General features: G+C 44.2%; 1 protein-coding gene across 1 annotated transcript in view; it reads left to right on the top strand.

Annotated features, from left to right (window-relative positions):
• myo10 (myosin X) overlaps positions 1 to 16,140 on the top strand; it is a 130,932-nt gene that overhangs the window by 27,117 nt on the left and 87,675 nt on the right. Inside the window, exon 2 of the mRNA XM_074650010.1 lies at positions 10,781 to 10,879. Within this exon, the coding sequence (XP_074506111.1) occupies positions 10,781 to 10,879 (99 nt within the window). The remainder of the gene's footprint in view (positions 1 to 10,780; positions 10,880 to 16,140) is intronic.

The raw sequence follows: 16,140 nt of genomic DNA on the forward strand, positions 1-16,140 counted from the left end.
GAATGTTAATGTTGTACTCTTTCAGTGGAATCCTATTATGATGATATGATCATATGAAAAAGTAGTAGGAGACTAAAAAACTTACCGGCCTAATTTAATAATGTCAAACAAACTGTAACTAAGAAAACAAATAGTGGAGGTTTTGTCTGACGTAATGATTCAATTTCATTTCACTGTTCAGGCTTGTCAGCTTAATTATGTATTTATCTTTTAAACCCTCTAAATAAACATGTACGTTCGGCTCTATAGATCCAGATGTTTTCCAGACAACATACACACATGTATATATGATCTAATCTCCCTCTGGTATTTGGATTTTTGACAAAAACCATCAGCCACCAGTCTCCGTTAGTCCAGATTAAAGTTTGGAAAAAAACCTTGTCGGCCCTCTGACGAAGTTACACGTCATGTATGAATGAATGAATTCCAGACGCTTAGAGTAGAATAATGTGTGGCACTGCTCACTGAGCCGGGTGGTTAAGTGGTATCTAACATCTAATTAAGGGGTATTAAGGTCTGGAAACTCAATAAGGGGAGCTGAAGTGAAGGCAGCAGTTATTATGACAGATGATGTGTGTGTATTCTATAGATCCAGCTACATTTACTGGGGGGGTTTTCATGTTAAGGCTCGCAAAGAAGATTTAACCTCCCTCCTCCTACAACTCCAGCAATCATTTTCCTTTAAAGCAAAAACAAACGTACGTCAGGCTCAGAAGTCTTTCCTCTAACTCAGTTATGTGGACTTCAGTCCTAAACGGATTACAGAAGAATTTGGTTCCTAAAGATAACCAGAGATAAGAGCAGAAAAGAGCTGCTTTTACAGACCCATTGATGGAAGAACATTAAAGCAAGTTACACTTTAAGAGAAAGTAGGTTACACATGTCCACAATCAACATAATGAGAGCCGACTAAACCGTTCAAACACTGAATATGGGATCTGAAGAGACTTCAATATATCTTGACTCCACTTGATAGCCATGAAACTGTGTTCAGACATTCATGATCCCCAGAGGAGGAATCCTAATGACTTAAGTAGGGGTGTAAAGATTCATCTACTACATCGATGTATTGATTTATATTCCTACGATCCAACTACATCGATAGATACTCAGCAAGTTGTCCTTCACGGGAGACATATATCGATATGAAATCGATTGTATCGTTACTAACTTACCTTGTATTTAAGGACGACAAACGTTATATGAAAGTGTTTTTTAGCACTTTTATTAGTAAAGAAATGTTAAACGTTACTCCGGTTCACTCACCAGACGTGCGCCAGCTTGCCAGCTCCGCCCTCTGCAGCGCGAGCACGCATCCATGGCCCGCACGCAGACGAATGGCGCACTGGACTCCTCGCTCTCTCACCCGGTAGAGGAGCCGGTCGGCAGAGTTTCAGGCGCCATCAGTCCACTTGACAAGGATGACTTCACCCACAGGAGCTTTTTCTTCGTGCGCTGTCGTTTTTTCATTCAGAGAAAATGAAATTTTTTCCCGTCATGATATCTATGTGCGCGCAACATCAGCCTCACGTATCCATTGTACAATTCTGCAAACCAAGGATACGTTGGACGTCGACGTTTTTTAAACTAGAACTATGTTTCATAAATACGTTTCATATCCGCTTCGTATCATGCTTGCAGAAATGCAATTTACACTAGTTAAGGTTAGAAAAAAGATCATAGTTAGTGTTCAGATAATAACGTAACAACATAACCAGCGTAAATTAATGTTTGTACGATTTGCTTGTTTGCGCATGTAATTGATGCATGACTGTGTTTATTAATCTGATTGCATGTGATCGTGAATGCATGCATGTTTATTCATGTTTGTATACTGATGTGTGTGCAGCTGTGTGTTCGTTCATACAGTGTGAGTGAGAGATGGGTTCACACTGACACACTTTAATCACGTATGATTGTTTATTTTGGTGTGTGTGTGTGTGTGTGTGTGTGTGTGTGTGTGTGTGAGTCATCGCGAGGCCATTTTCTCAGACTTCTTTCCAAAAGTCAACACGGCAACCTAATCAGTTCCCACAATCCCCTGCTCTCTCTCGCTCTTTGTGTGTCCAGTCATTCAAACCTAAATAACCTCTGCCTCTGACCTCGCGTTGATTGGTTCTCCACAAAGGGCTTTTTGCGAGTTGATTGGTCTGCGCTGCACACTGGTGAAGGTTCAAGGTCAGTTTGCGCTCGTAGACTTCCTCCTGGCTGCGTTTTCCCAGACAGCAGCTTCCCACTACACACTGGTGTGTGTGTGTGTGTGTGTGCGTGTGTGTGTGTGTGTGTGTGTGTGTGTGTGTGTGTGCGTTGTCTCTATTGTGTTGTCACTCACTGTCATCACAGGGGAGCACGCTCAACACTTTTCTTTACCCTCAAGACCCAAATTCTTTTGCTGTTTTTTGTCTTCAACAATTGGATGTAAGATTTGTCCTGCAACAGCTGGGAAATGTGAAGGGCTCAGTCTCTAGCTTTTATTTTGAAATCTGTCTGTCTTGCTCTCTATTGGCTGGAGGAGAGCCAGACAAATTCAAAAACACACACAAGCATGTGAAGAGAGACGGTTACTCACTTTAACCTCGGTCATAAAGAGCAGTTCCCTCTAAAAGTTAATAATTAATCCATCTAATCAGACGTCCCTGGCTTATCTCCCAACGGCAAAGCAAAGCAAAGGGCCTGAAACTATTACTGTTACACTGGTAGTGTGACTCCAACAATGGAAATGCATCAGTACCTGCAGGACTGAGGACGTAATAAAGGCGTCTGTGTTTGCTCTGCATCTGTTTTGCAAACGCCTGCCAGTCTGGTCGATGAATGAGCGGCCTTATAGCCGGCTGCTGTTGTTAGTAGATGGACATTAAAGGCCTCTCAGAGAGTGAGTTTTTGCAGCAACGCAGACGTAGAATAATTCCTCTTTGATAGCTGAGTGTTTTTGAAATCACATGAATGAGGTTTCAAGGCCCCGCGGGTCAAAGAGAAACGCCGAGCACACCTGCTCTCAGATAGTCGAGATAAAAAAAAAAAGGGGTGCCGTTTAGCCTTTCAAACACGAGATAAACGGTGCGTGACACGACGCTTCTGATCCGCTGTTCACCTTTTGGAACTGGTGGTTTTGAAAGTGCTGCGTGACGCTCTTTTTATCTGCCATTAACAGACCCGTCTTTTCTTGTCAGCCTTGTTTGAGGGCGACGGCGTGATGAGCATGTGGGGCTTGTACAAACATGGAGAAGATAATCTGTTCCACTCGGCTGAGTTGAGAGTTGAGAACCTGCTGCTCTGCAAGTGGGGGGGTGAACTTTTACCCACAAGGACGTGATTGGTGGAGACTGTTGGGACAATTTCATAGTATCTACTGATACATTACATGGTACAACTAGAGGTGCTATCGTTTGACATATTTTGAATCTAGTATGGCTGTCCTCAAACCAAAGAAATTCTAAGTCGAATAATCGACGGATCTGTGAAACTGAGTTTCTCCACAAAGAATGACAAAAAAGCACCACTTTATATCTGGTGTTTACCCGAGATGAGCTCATAAGTCTCTTGGAAAGAAATCATTCAGCATGAAAAAAGCATAAAGAAAAATAAATCTTAGTCGACTAAGAAGAAAACGACCGATTAGTCGACTAATCGACTCAGAAGGGGGGCAACCCTGGAATCTAGTGTACGAGTTTCACTTCCAACACTGAAGCTTCTTCTTGATACCTCCCTGTTTTCATAGTTCTCAAATGTTAAATGGTGTCTAAACAGCTGTACAATCATTGTGAATGAATAAGACAAAACTGGGATTTTAATCAGGAACTAGCTGATCAAAGAAGAAGTAAATCCGAACTACTAATCTGACCAGAAGTTGATGCCAACTTTTGGAACTTGATCGAGAGCTGCAGACAAACCTGGACTGTAACATGTAGAGTAAACGGCTCATTATTTCAACAAAGATGTAATGATATTTTTTTGTTTGCATCCTTTCAAAAAAAGGTTGTCTTCTTTGAACTCTTTTAATGTCAGTGAGAGGATCTTAAGTAACTTTTATTGCTAACTTTTAATCTTTTCTTTTACTTGTTGGTTCAGTGGCTTCACCATTAAGGACAAAAACAGCCTCTATAGCATCGTTAAGGTTTGCTCCAAGATTACTGCAGTCCAACAAAGAGGCTTGTGTTCCCTCTGGGAGAATCAGGTGGTAAAGAAGACTAAGAATCTTATCAGCCAACCATCTTCATGTTCTGTCTCATGAGTTCTCATTGATGCCTTCAGGCCGCCGTTATCAGGCACCTCTGAGGAGAACTAACCGTTACTCCAACTCTTTAATTCCTTCTGCTATCAGGTTATTAAACTCAAGACGGGAGTCTTTTCACGTGAGACTTTTAATGACAGTTCCCTTACATGACAAATCATGTAACAATGTCTATTTATTATCTATTTGTTTTCTCTTTTTATCTATTTTATTGCTATTTATTATATTTTATTAACTTATCTGCTGTCCTTTACTGACCTCTGTTTGTCAGTTTTACTGATCTGGGCTGATGAGGTAAGCTGTGAATGAATTGTCCTTCTTGAGATCAATAAAGTTGTCTGAAACTGAATCTGAATCGGGCGCAGTAATGGTTCGCACTTGACTCGCAATTTTTGCTTGTAGTGTTGACTCTATTCTGAGATCAGTCGGAGCAGGACTGTCGCTGAACTGATCCGGTGTTTAGCCGCTGATGGAGGACTGCAGCTGTTGCTGATGTGCTGCCGGTGTAGACGAAGTCAAAGTTCAGCAGTGGCAACACGGTGTTCACACACTCAGTACAAACAACTGGACTTCTGCCGTCTCGTTCGTCGCCTCCAAATGTTCTGCACGGTTTTGTCTGTAAACTTGAGCCTGCTGTCCTCACCAGAGGCTCAAGAATAAATACAGACTGCAGCAAATAGTGCCAGCTGTTTGCAAGAGCAGCAATGCATCATCTCTCGGAGAACATACCGGCAGTAGTGTTGAGTCACAGTTTTAGTGCTCACAGGCTCTCCCATTGAAGGCTCCGATAGAGAGGATGGCTGTGGTCGAACACAGGACTCTGTTTGTTATGGGAGAGGAAGAGGAATCTCTCAAACGAGACAGCTGCTCATTTCCAACCCCGACGGCGTACGAACGCTCCCACCGCCACAGATCCTCGTTTTACCAGCTCTCCCCCCCCCCGCCTCCCCGCAGAGAGAGCATTAGCCACACATGTCGAGGTTACGGAGGGAAAATACAAGCAGGGGAAGGGTCACTGCCTCGGTTTTCCCCCCAGTGCTTTCAGGGCGGGAGGTTTGTGTTGGTGTTTTGGTTTCTGGCCCGGGAGGAGGTGTCAGGATCGAGATAAAGGCCAGAACCAGGCGTCTCTCTGGACACATGTGGCTGACTTGATGTGCAAGGATGTTATCCAGTGGTGGATAAGCAGAACTCCAACTCTTATGGATCAGAAAGGACTAAAACCTCATTTTATAGACGGTAAACAGCAGCAGGTTCCAAGTTCATCAACCAGCATGAACAGTTATGACGATAGAAAATCCACTCACTGGGTAAAGGCTACCAGAGGTGGGACCAAGTCATTGATTTGCAAGTCACAAGTAAGTCTCAAGTCTGTGACTCAAGTCCCAACTCAGGTCTGGTGTCCTAAACAAGCCGTATGCGCTCTTCACCAGATGTAACGTCATTTTAACAGCAGAGTAACTGAATCCAACTGGAGCTCAGTAACGTAACGTTAATTCTTCATGGTTTTCTCCTGAAACTTGATTGGATGCTGTTTGATCGGTTCAAACAAAGTGGATCAAAGTGGATAATCAAATGCAAGTCCCAATAACATTCACCGGAAATACAGAGTCCAGAGTTCAATAAAAAAAAAACACCACTTTTCAGAGGTTTAGCAAGAAGCAACAAGAGATAGAAATTCAGTTTGTTCAGTTCAGTTTTTTCCACCACGAGTGAATCCTCTTCTCGAACATGAAGGATCTCTGCATCTCTGGATCTCGCTGCTGCATGGCGCTGTTGTGTGTCTGTGTGTTTCGGACCCTGCAGGCGTCGTACGGTACCATAGGTACTGTAGAAAACGAGTACGTCACGTTTTTAGAATTTTGGCATCGACTTGGTACCGAAGTATCGGTTCTCATGACATCCCTACGGGACACAACGCAAAAACTAGACCGACAGATGATTGCCGACGACCCCGCTGTCCGACGGCCAACCGTTGGCTTGGTGTGTCTGGACCTTTAATTTCAGCTATGGATGACTTTGACTTTATTAATGTAGGGTTTCAGTGTTGGTGCAGGATGTTCTTCATTGTTAAAATATTTCCTAGACCATGACATCTCTCACAAAATGATTGCTGACATAACCAAGAAAGCAAAATCAGTATAAAGCCATCTCATTTCCTCACTAAATCCAAACATTTTAATGATGCAGTCTGTCTAGACTATTTTTTTTTTTTACAGTGAGATGCTGGCTTTTAATTCCCCCAACAGCTTCGTTCCCACTTTAACAATCCGACCTGTTGATGTAGGTCACACTCTGTCTCTGCTGTGTGAGATAGTTGATGGAGGCTCAGAGGTCTCGCTGGTGCAACAGCTGGGTCCTTGATCCACAGCTCCCAGTCCCTGTCCAGACTCTTTAGCGTCTCACTGCTCATGTGTTGACATTAGCTCGGCTGAGGCTTCCAGCTTCCTTTCATGTCTCCGCTTCGGTAGAAAAACCACATCAGAGCAGTCCTGGATTATTTTTCCTTCTTAATTTGAAAGTTGTTGGTTTTGTGTCGAGCGAGGTTTCGTCACGTTTTGAGTCCATGAAAGCTGATCTATGTGATTCCTGGTGGTTCGTGAAATTTCTAGAATATCACGGTGTTTGTTTGTGGAGCCTTTTTCGGCACAGTGGAAGTCAACGTTGGGGAATCTCAAACATTCATGGCATTACTGGAGGGGAGATTAGACTGAATAACATTAATAAACCACAGCCTCAGTATGCTTCAAATGCTGCTTAGATTGTCTAACAACGTCTGAAACCTCCTTTCTGACTGCAGAATGTGGCAGTGCAGCGCCTGACTGTTTCTAAATTTAAAATAGAAAATCCAACAATCACGCTTTACAGTGAATGAAGGAAGCGTTTAAACTGTTCTATAAAACTCTCAATTTTCATTCTTCGAAACAATCAGTCCAACACCATAAATATTTCGAGAAGAGAACGTTCAAAAATGTGTCGTTATCCCCATTTGTACAATTCATCGCGTCTCTATGACAACCGCCTCTTCACCCCAACAACCACGTCTACAGGCCGCCTTAAACGTCACTGTGTTGTGATTAATATAAACTCGTTTGTTTGGAGCATACAGAGGATTTATGTTTTGGCTCCGGTCTGTTTGTCCCATCTGATAGTTTGTAGAATAAAATCTCATGACATTACGTCATTGACTAAGACATTGGCTAATTATTCATTTGTGGTGCAGATCTGTATCCGGTTGCACCACAATAGCCTCGTTTCCACCAAGCAGTCCAGTTCAATTCAGTTTGTTAGTTCAATGGTTATTTTTGCGTTTCCATTAGCAAAAGTTGTGGATGGTACCCGGTACTTTTTTGGGTACCATCTCGGTCGAGGTTCCAAGCATGCATTTAACTTATCGTTGGTGCTGCAGCAACATGATGGATTTAAGTGAACTTGAGATTTTGCACAATTCCCCCTAATCTTCCCCAGTCAGGATATCGGTTTTCTCTAAAAATTCATCTCCGCCATTAGCTTGCCTGCATTATGTCAGATCAGATTTAAAGTTTCTAAACATTTTCTGTTGGCATTGTGTTGCCTTGAGGGAGGTATATTGACTCTCTCTAGTCACGTCCACCGAGGAGGTTCTGTTTTCAGTTTGGTTTGTTGGTTTATTTGTCAGCAGGATTACGGAAGAAACTACTAGTCTGATTACCATGAAACTTGGTGGAAGGGTGTAGCACAGGCCAAGGAAGATGCCATTACATTTTGGAGCGGATACAAGCATTATTTTTCACAGGGTTCTTCTAGTTCTCTTTGCTTTTTTTGCTTATTTTTTTTTTTAGAGTGTTTTTTTTATCCACTAACAGAGAAATGCACCTCGAGTTTTCATTTTCTTCGGTCCGTCGGAAACTAGAGATCTTTGATGTTCAGAGTTCAGGCAATCAGTGGTGATGAATGAGGGAGACGAGGTGAAGCACGGGGCTTCTGGCTCAGAGCCCTAGTTTAGAAATGGGCTAGTAGCTCTGTGGGTCAATGTGTGTGAAGAGGGGAGGGAGGGAGGGAGGGAAGGAGGGATGGAGGGGAGAAGGAGTGGATTAAGGGAGGGAGGGAGGGAAAACACAATAAGATAGTGTGCCACTGTCGGATGCCTCTTTCTCTCCCCTCAGCGGAGAGAAGGCGGGCGGCACACGCTGCCCACAAAGAACATGGATGTGTGTTTTAGAGTGTGTGTGTGTGTGTGTGTGTGTGTGTGTGTGTTGGGGGGGTCTTGAGCCTTGTAAAGTGTGCTGGTGGGAGGAGGGAGACCCCTCTCTTTTCTTGATCCGAGCATCAGATTCCTCCGGTGGTGCACATCAGGAATGTCCATACGGTCTGGGCTGGTAAACAGCACACGCCTCCTCTTTGTGCACGTCACAATGGAACATCTTCCTTTGTTCGGTTCCTCTGTGGAGCATCAAAGAGACGGACGTCAGCCACCGACAACACCACAGTCACCTTTTCTGTGTGTCTTTTACTTAAATTAATAAATCATTTAAAATATAAAATCAATGAAAAGTCTAAAAGCAACGACGTGTTAGTCCGTCTCTTGGTACTTTCTGGGAAGTTGTTTCACCTCAAAAACAATGATCCTCTGAGTTACAGACGTCTCTCTTTCCCAATGTAAGTCTATGGGAAAATATCTTTTTGGGCCAAATGGCATCACGTGACGGACACGGAAGTTACAGTACCGCCATTTGGCCACTACGAAAGTTGGGATTGTCGACCGGTGCTCTTCCTGGATGCTTGGCTGTTGCCCCTTCTTTTCATTTTGAAAGAGCAACGGCCAATGAGGAAACTCCAACGCTCGGCCAGCCAATCGTGTAACTTCATCACTCAGTGACAGACTTTTGCGTTTGTAGGTCTGACCCTCTGCGGTTCAGCCACAAAGTCTAAAGGAAGTGCAGAAACCACCAACATTCGTAACAAAAATGGAGACTAAATAGAAAATAAATGAAAACAAGAATCTCACAGACGATCCCAGATCATTTTTGTGCCCCACATGATGAAGCTTTCTTTTAGAATTTGCACATTAACAAAGTAGAAGACGACGAGTCATTTCTGTGTCAGACTTTATGTCACAAAGTCGCGATCAAAAGATTTGAAGAGTTTGTTTATGAGCTTCCTCAGACCGTCCCAGGACATCCCGGGACCTTTTCCCTCTTCAGAGAGGACAGCTGAGGGTTTAGAACAACACACAGCTCCCCTCTGATCCACTGCTGACACTGCAGACCTGAGCTTTACCGTGTGTGTGTGTGTGTGTGTGTGTGTGTGTGTGTGTTTTACTCTCCATCCATTCATCCGTTAACAGGTGCCCCCCCCTCCCTCTCCACACCACACCAGGACAGCTCTGTCAGAATGAGAGCCTGTGGGTCAAAGGTCGTTCAGATGCCTGGTTCAGAAAGAGGAGGAGGAGGAGGAGGAGGAGGGGCGTCTCACAAAAAGTGTTTAAAGTTTGTTTTTCCCATTAGCATTAGCTCGTCATGCTAACGAACAGCGGCACATGTGGCTATGCGATTAAGAGGGAATCCACTTGGAGGGCCCCTCGGTTCTTCGGCTCAGTCGTATTTCAACGAGGGGAGAGTTTGGTGCTACTAGCCTGAATTGACCACTGAATACCGTCAGTATAATCTTCAGTAATCGTGCAAGTGGGAGGCAAAACCTGGAGGATGGCTATGCTGTCACTGTTTTGGTACTGTGGTCACATCCAAAGCCAACAAATATAAAAAAAGACCAAGATGCAAACCTCCAAACATACAGTTAAGACTTTCTTCCTGAATTCCCCAAATTCCCTTCTAATTCTGCACAAACACAGCAGAGCAGCGGTGATGAAATATGCAGCTGTTAGCTGGAGGGAGACGTTGTAGCAACCAGGAGCTGTAAACTCAACAGGTCAACGGGTATGGAAGTGTTTTCTGACTCTGCTCCGCTGTCGCTCACTAAGAAGCATCAATAAACATGCAGGTTTTACGGGCCTCCCGGGTGGCTGCAGGTACGGATACTCTGAAACCCGACACCGCACAGAGGTTTCCGTGCCTCATCGACGGCCGAGGTCTCCTCCGATTGGTTTAGAGAAAGGTCAATGTCACGGTAATGCCATGGTAACAACACACGGAGGCTAATACAGCTTCTTGTGCCATTAGCACAGTGCAGAGTATAGCATTACATGACCTCAAACTCACACATCATGAACATGAACATCAATGATCTGTCCGTGATGGAAAACAACTTCATGATGGAAGCGCATCAGATGCTACAATAAATATACATTTTAAGTTTATCATATTTTACAGGTGACGTGCCTTGGTCTTTTTTTTTGTGGTTTCTTTCTGGGCCGTTTTAGAACCCCTGTTTTTACTTTGCAAAAAATAAGTCATTTGGTCCAGGACTGTCCTTCCTTTAGAACATCCAGTTTCTGTGTCTGTTAAATCAGTCGGCATTTCAACGTTTTTTCTGATGTGATTGTGTGGTAAACTCTGCCCACCTTGGATCATCCTGGTCAAGTAAAACTCATATATATGTTTTCCTTTCCTGCAGGGTGACCGTGTGTGGTTACGGGAGGATGAGCAGTACCTTCCCAGCACCGTGTCCTCGTGCTCTGGAGGTGTTGTTGCCTTTGCCACAGACTACGGCCAGGTAAGAGCCACTAAAGTTCCTGTTTTTATGATCCTCTCTCTGAAATCACACTCATGTCTTTTAAAACTTGATGGATGAATCCCATCAGAGCCTCGTGTCTTCTTTCAGCACCTTTCAATGAATGTTTATACAAACTCAGGAGCTTTTCCTACATTTTGACTTCAGGATCTCAGTTGCAGTTAAACTGTAGATTCGGCATTTTTTCACATTAAGCTTGGTGCAATTACAGTTGAGTTGGACCAAAGCATACTGGTGATTTTTGGAAAGAGTAACGACGACGGTTTAGGTGAGAGTTTGAATGAAGTGTTTTACGATGCTCCGCTACGTTCAGCTGATCTCAACATCAACATAAATACACGTGGATGATGGCGCAAGCTGAACGGAGAGGGGGGGCAATCATACTCGGGCACCTTGGCGGAGGTCTGCGCTCTCCGAGTGCCACTCTTGTTTTCGTTTTCGTTTTAGTTTACTAAAATAACTCTGGTCATGACTGATAAGACCCGATCAGGAAGTGAACGTGGGTGTCTCTGTGTCCGCTCGTCCAGACTAAAACAGCGTCAGCAGCGTTTTCAAAAGCCTACTGAATGTTTTAGGGTTTCTAAAAGGCCGGAGTAGCGTTGACGCGAGGCGTTAACGTAGCAAAAGTCATGCATTTTAAAACGTATTATTGGTGTGGAGAAGAAGAAGAAGAAGAAGAAGAAGAAGAAGAAGAAGTAGTGAGGGAACCAAAACAGCAACCTAACATTATTTGCTATTTAAATCAGTTTAGTAAAAACTCACTAAAGCAGAAAAACAACTCGTCACAAGACAAAGAACAAACATTACAAAGAACACAATGATTCTGTTGTTGTTGTCTCGTCATGTCCCAAACTCGTCCCAAAACATGTGATCGCTTTTTGGTCTAATGTGCGTAATATTCACAGTGCTTCAGATGTGAAGAAGTAACAAAAATGAGTAGTAGAAAAGGTCTAATATTGTGTTCCTCAGCTGACCTTATTGTCCCAGAAACACCAGGCGAAGTCGACTGTCTCTCTCTCCTGTCTTTCCCATACCTCTTCTTACGCCGACAGATGTTTTTTGCAAACCTCAGAGAGAACAAAGGCTTAAAGAGGTCCACTTATAATTTGGGATCAAGCTCAAGATGCTGCAAATCCCCTTAAAGCCCCATATGGTCCTTCATTACCTCTTTCATCCATGTGTTGTCAAAACAGCAGATACAGACGAGGTGAAGGACACACGGGGCAGGGGTCACAGTGGCCTTTATGTATGGTTATTAATAAGAATGAACATGAATCAACCCGTCCAGATAGACCAGACCAGCAGGGCTTTATGTCTCCAAGCTATAGACCAGACCAGCAGGGCTTTGTGGCTCCAAGCTATAGACCAGACCAGTATGGCGACATGGCTCCAAGCTATAGACCAGACCGGCAGGGCTTTATGGCGTATGTGCGCGTGTGGCCGGCGTCCCCGCTCCTCTGCCTGCCTTCACTGAGACAAGCGGCGCGGTCTCGCGGTCTCGCTGTCTCGCTCCACCTCTAGACGTGAACGCGCGCTCACTCCACACTGCAGAAGAGTTAGTTTAGCTCTGAGAATATCTAGTGAATGCACAGGGGACATTTGTGCAGAAATAACTGCTGCAGCTCCTCCAGACCAACAGAGGTTTCCCGTGTCTTGTGAAGTGACGGAGCTCCGCAGCGGGAAACGTTGTCGTGTCTGACCGGGTGCCGGTATCTCCCTGCGGGCGCAGTCGGGAGATGATAGCGTTACTCGCTGCGGAGCCCCGTCACCGATGCTGAAGCAGGAAAAGCCAACACTAGGATCAGCATTGATTCATGGAGAGACCTTGGTCTGGTCAGATAACATTACTGCCAAGCAGCTGGAATATAGAGTGATATTGTGCTTTTAGCTGACGTGTGTCGCATCACTGTTTTGAGCGATGCTCGTTCAGGTGTATGTAGAGCGAGCAAGCGCGAGCAACAGGACGCTGACTTTCGTTGACTTAACGGCCACAGGTGTCGCTTGTTGTACAAATAGTCCCTTTAACAAGCCTGAACTTCAGTGAGTTTAAACTACTAACTGCTGTTTAACCAAAGCCTTTAACATGAGGCCAACAGACAGTAACCTGTGTGAACTGTTTGTGCTGACAGCTTTAACAAAGACTTCCTGTGTAGCCGGCGGTGTGCAGCAGAAGGTCACTAGCAGAGAGACGGTCTGTAAATGAGAGCGCTGAGGGGATTTGGGGTCATGTTGAGCCAGCGTATTGTCCTGCAGATTTACTGGCAGATTAAGACATTCTTATCTCCTGTTCTCCGGCTCTCTGACAGAGACTCTGTTAGACCTGCTGGTCACTGGAGCTAATGAGCCTCCTCACACCAGTTTACAGTCTCAACCGGAGGAGGCTGCTGTTTGTTGCTGTGGTTGTAGAGCTGTAGGGTAATGTGGCTGTTCTTAGCAACGCTATAGAGGTGTGACTCCATGATGTCTGATTCTCTCCTTTACTCTTTTTGCCTCCTCTCCTCTTATTGCCTCCTCTCCTCTCCTCTTATTGCCTCCTCACCTGTCTCCTCTCCTCTCCTCTCCTCTCCTCTCCTCTCCTCTCCTCTCCTATCTCCTCTCCTCTCTCCTCGCCCCCCCTGTTTCCTCTCCTGACTCCTCTGAGGTTTCCTCTCCTGTTTCCTCTCCTTTCTTCTCCTCTCCTGTCTCCTCTCCTCTCCTCTCCTCTCCTCTCCTGTCTCCTCTCCTGTCTCCTCCTGTTACCTCTCCTCTCCTGTATCCTCTCCTGTATCCTCTCCTGTATCCTCTCCTCTCCTCTCCTCTCCTCTCCTCTCCTCTCCTGTCTCCACTCCTCTCCTCTTCTCTCCTCTCCTCTCTTGTCTCCTCTCCTCTCGTCTCCTCTCCTCTCCTCTCCTTTCCTCAGTCACAGTCACAGGTTCAATCCCTGAAACAGACCATAATACGACAGTGAACTGTGTGTGTGTGTGTGTGTGTGTGTGTGTGTGCCAGCCGTCTGTTGTGTGTAACTGGAGACGGACGTCACCTGTTCAGCTTCAGAGCAGATGTTGCTCTTTGTGAGGAAAACCTGTACTGACCAATCAGAGAAGCACATTACAATAAACCCCGCCCACTTTAGTGTGTGTGTGTTTGAAGTGTACAGTACATGCACGCTTATATACAGTATGAATTAGGGCTTTCAATCGCAATTAATTGCATGATTGTCCATTGTTAAAACAATGACAGGTTCTGCATTTAACATAAAACAATATGCTCAAATCATTAAAACTGCATGTGATTATCATAAAGTGGGCATGTCTGTAAAGGGGAGACTCGTGGGTACCCATAGAACCCATTTACATTCACATATCTGGAGGTCAGAGGTCAAGGGACCCCTTTGAAAATAACCATGGCAGTTTTTCCTCGCCAAAATTTAGCGTAAGTTTGGAGCGTTATTTAGCCTCCAACCTGACAAGCTGACATGGTTGGTACAAATGGACTCATCAGGTTTTGTAGTCTCATATGATAACAGGATTTTCACTCTAGCTTTAAAACTGAGCCAGCTACAACCTCCGCAATTTGCCTTAACGCGTTAAAGAAATTAGTGGCGTTAAAACTAATTTGCATTAATGTGCTTCTGCAGAAACTTTGACAGCCCTCATATACATCTCTGTGTGTGCCTGTATTTACATCACAGATAGTTGATAGTGTATATATCTATATGAGTGTGTTGATTTTAAGTGTATTTATGTTCTTTTATATTCGAGTATAGATATTTTGGAGTGGCGGAGGATGATTTTACCATCTGATCAACTCTTTAGTTCAGAGCTAGGTTTCTCAACAACTACTGGTCATTGCTGACATGACTTTACTTAAAAAAGTCAGACACTTTTAGCTTGATTTCAATGTATTTATTTGCACAATAAAACAAAGCAGCAGAAACACAACAACAAAAGAAAAGAAGCAAGTTGTTCCGGTGAGATTTAATAAAACAAACCTACATGTAGAGGCTTATAGGAGGAATCTCATCTCAATATACAGTATAAGCAAATACAAAAGTCATGTAAGCAACATTAAGCATCTTTAAAAGTTAGTGTGCCTCATAACTGTGACTCAAAGCCTCTGAAAACGGCCCTCAGACCTACAACCCAGGCTGACATCCCTTCAGGTGTGTTAGCAGCTCTTTAAGGCTGAAAGCAGCTAATCGCTTCAATAACATTTAATAACAACTCTGACTTTCACGCCAGCAAAGAGAAGGAATGAAACTCATCATTATGTGTCGTTAGGAGAGGAAACTGAGCCCTCACGCTGTCTGTCTGTCAGAGAGTTGAACAGGTAACCCCTCCACCCGCCTCAAGCTTCACCCTCCTCCTCCTCCTCCTCCTCCTCCATCATCATCATCAAAAGCAGCAGCTGCTCTTTGAATCACCATTCATCTCCTGCTGCATTGTCCTGCAGTCAGCTCAGCGGAGGAGACTGTCTGTTCAGTCAAAAACACTGAAACCTGAGCAAGACGAGAGAAACCCGGCGACCTCCGGCAACACACACGTAAAAACATGGTGGACATACTCTGATATTTACCGCTGTATTGACCACCTACTATACACAGAGTCTTTCATACGGTGAACAACTTACTGGGAATGTACCAGTCTTACCGATATAAAAATGAGTCCTGAATCAACGTATCCTCAGACAACGGTTCGTATGAAATCTTACCAAAAAGTTATTCCTCCTTTTTTGTGCGTTTTTCCTCCGAATGTTCAGCAACACGTGTCACTTCCTGCTCGTTACATGCATATAGTCTTTTCAAAATAAACTTCCTTCATCACAGTAAACAACTACTATAGGTTTAGGAAAAGATCGACTTGGTTAGGATTAGGCAACAAAACTACTTAGTTAGGTTTAGGAAAAGATCGACTTGGTTAGGATTAGGCAACAAAACTACTTAGTTAGGTTTAGGAAAAGATCGACTTGGTTAGGATTAGGCAACAAAACTACTTAGTTTGGTTTAGGAAAAGATCGACTTGGTTAGGATTAGACAACAACACTACTTAGGTAGGTTTAGGAAAAGATTGCGGTTTAACTTAAATAACTCCTTAAGTTACATGACCAATAAATCCATGTTAACTTTTGTTTTCACACAGGACACGAACGTCGCCCTCCTGGGCGAAAGTCTAGTTCTTTTTGACCCAGCGATCCACTTCGACCTCCTCCCTATGCGCCGTTCGCCGCCATTTATATTTTCTGGTTCACGATTACGTGAATTACAG

The sequence above is a fragment of the Sebastes fasciatus genome, chromosome 11 (assembly GCF_043250625.1).
Source record: "Sebastes fasciatus isolate fSebFas1 chromosome 11, fSebFas1.pri, whole genome shotgun sequence".
In the NCBI taxonomy this organism is placed as follows: domain Eukaryota; kingdom Metazoa; phylum Chordata; class Actinopteri; order Perciformes; family Sebastidae; genus Sebastes; species Sebastes fasciatus.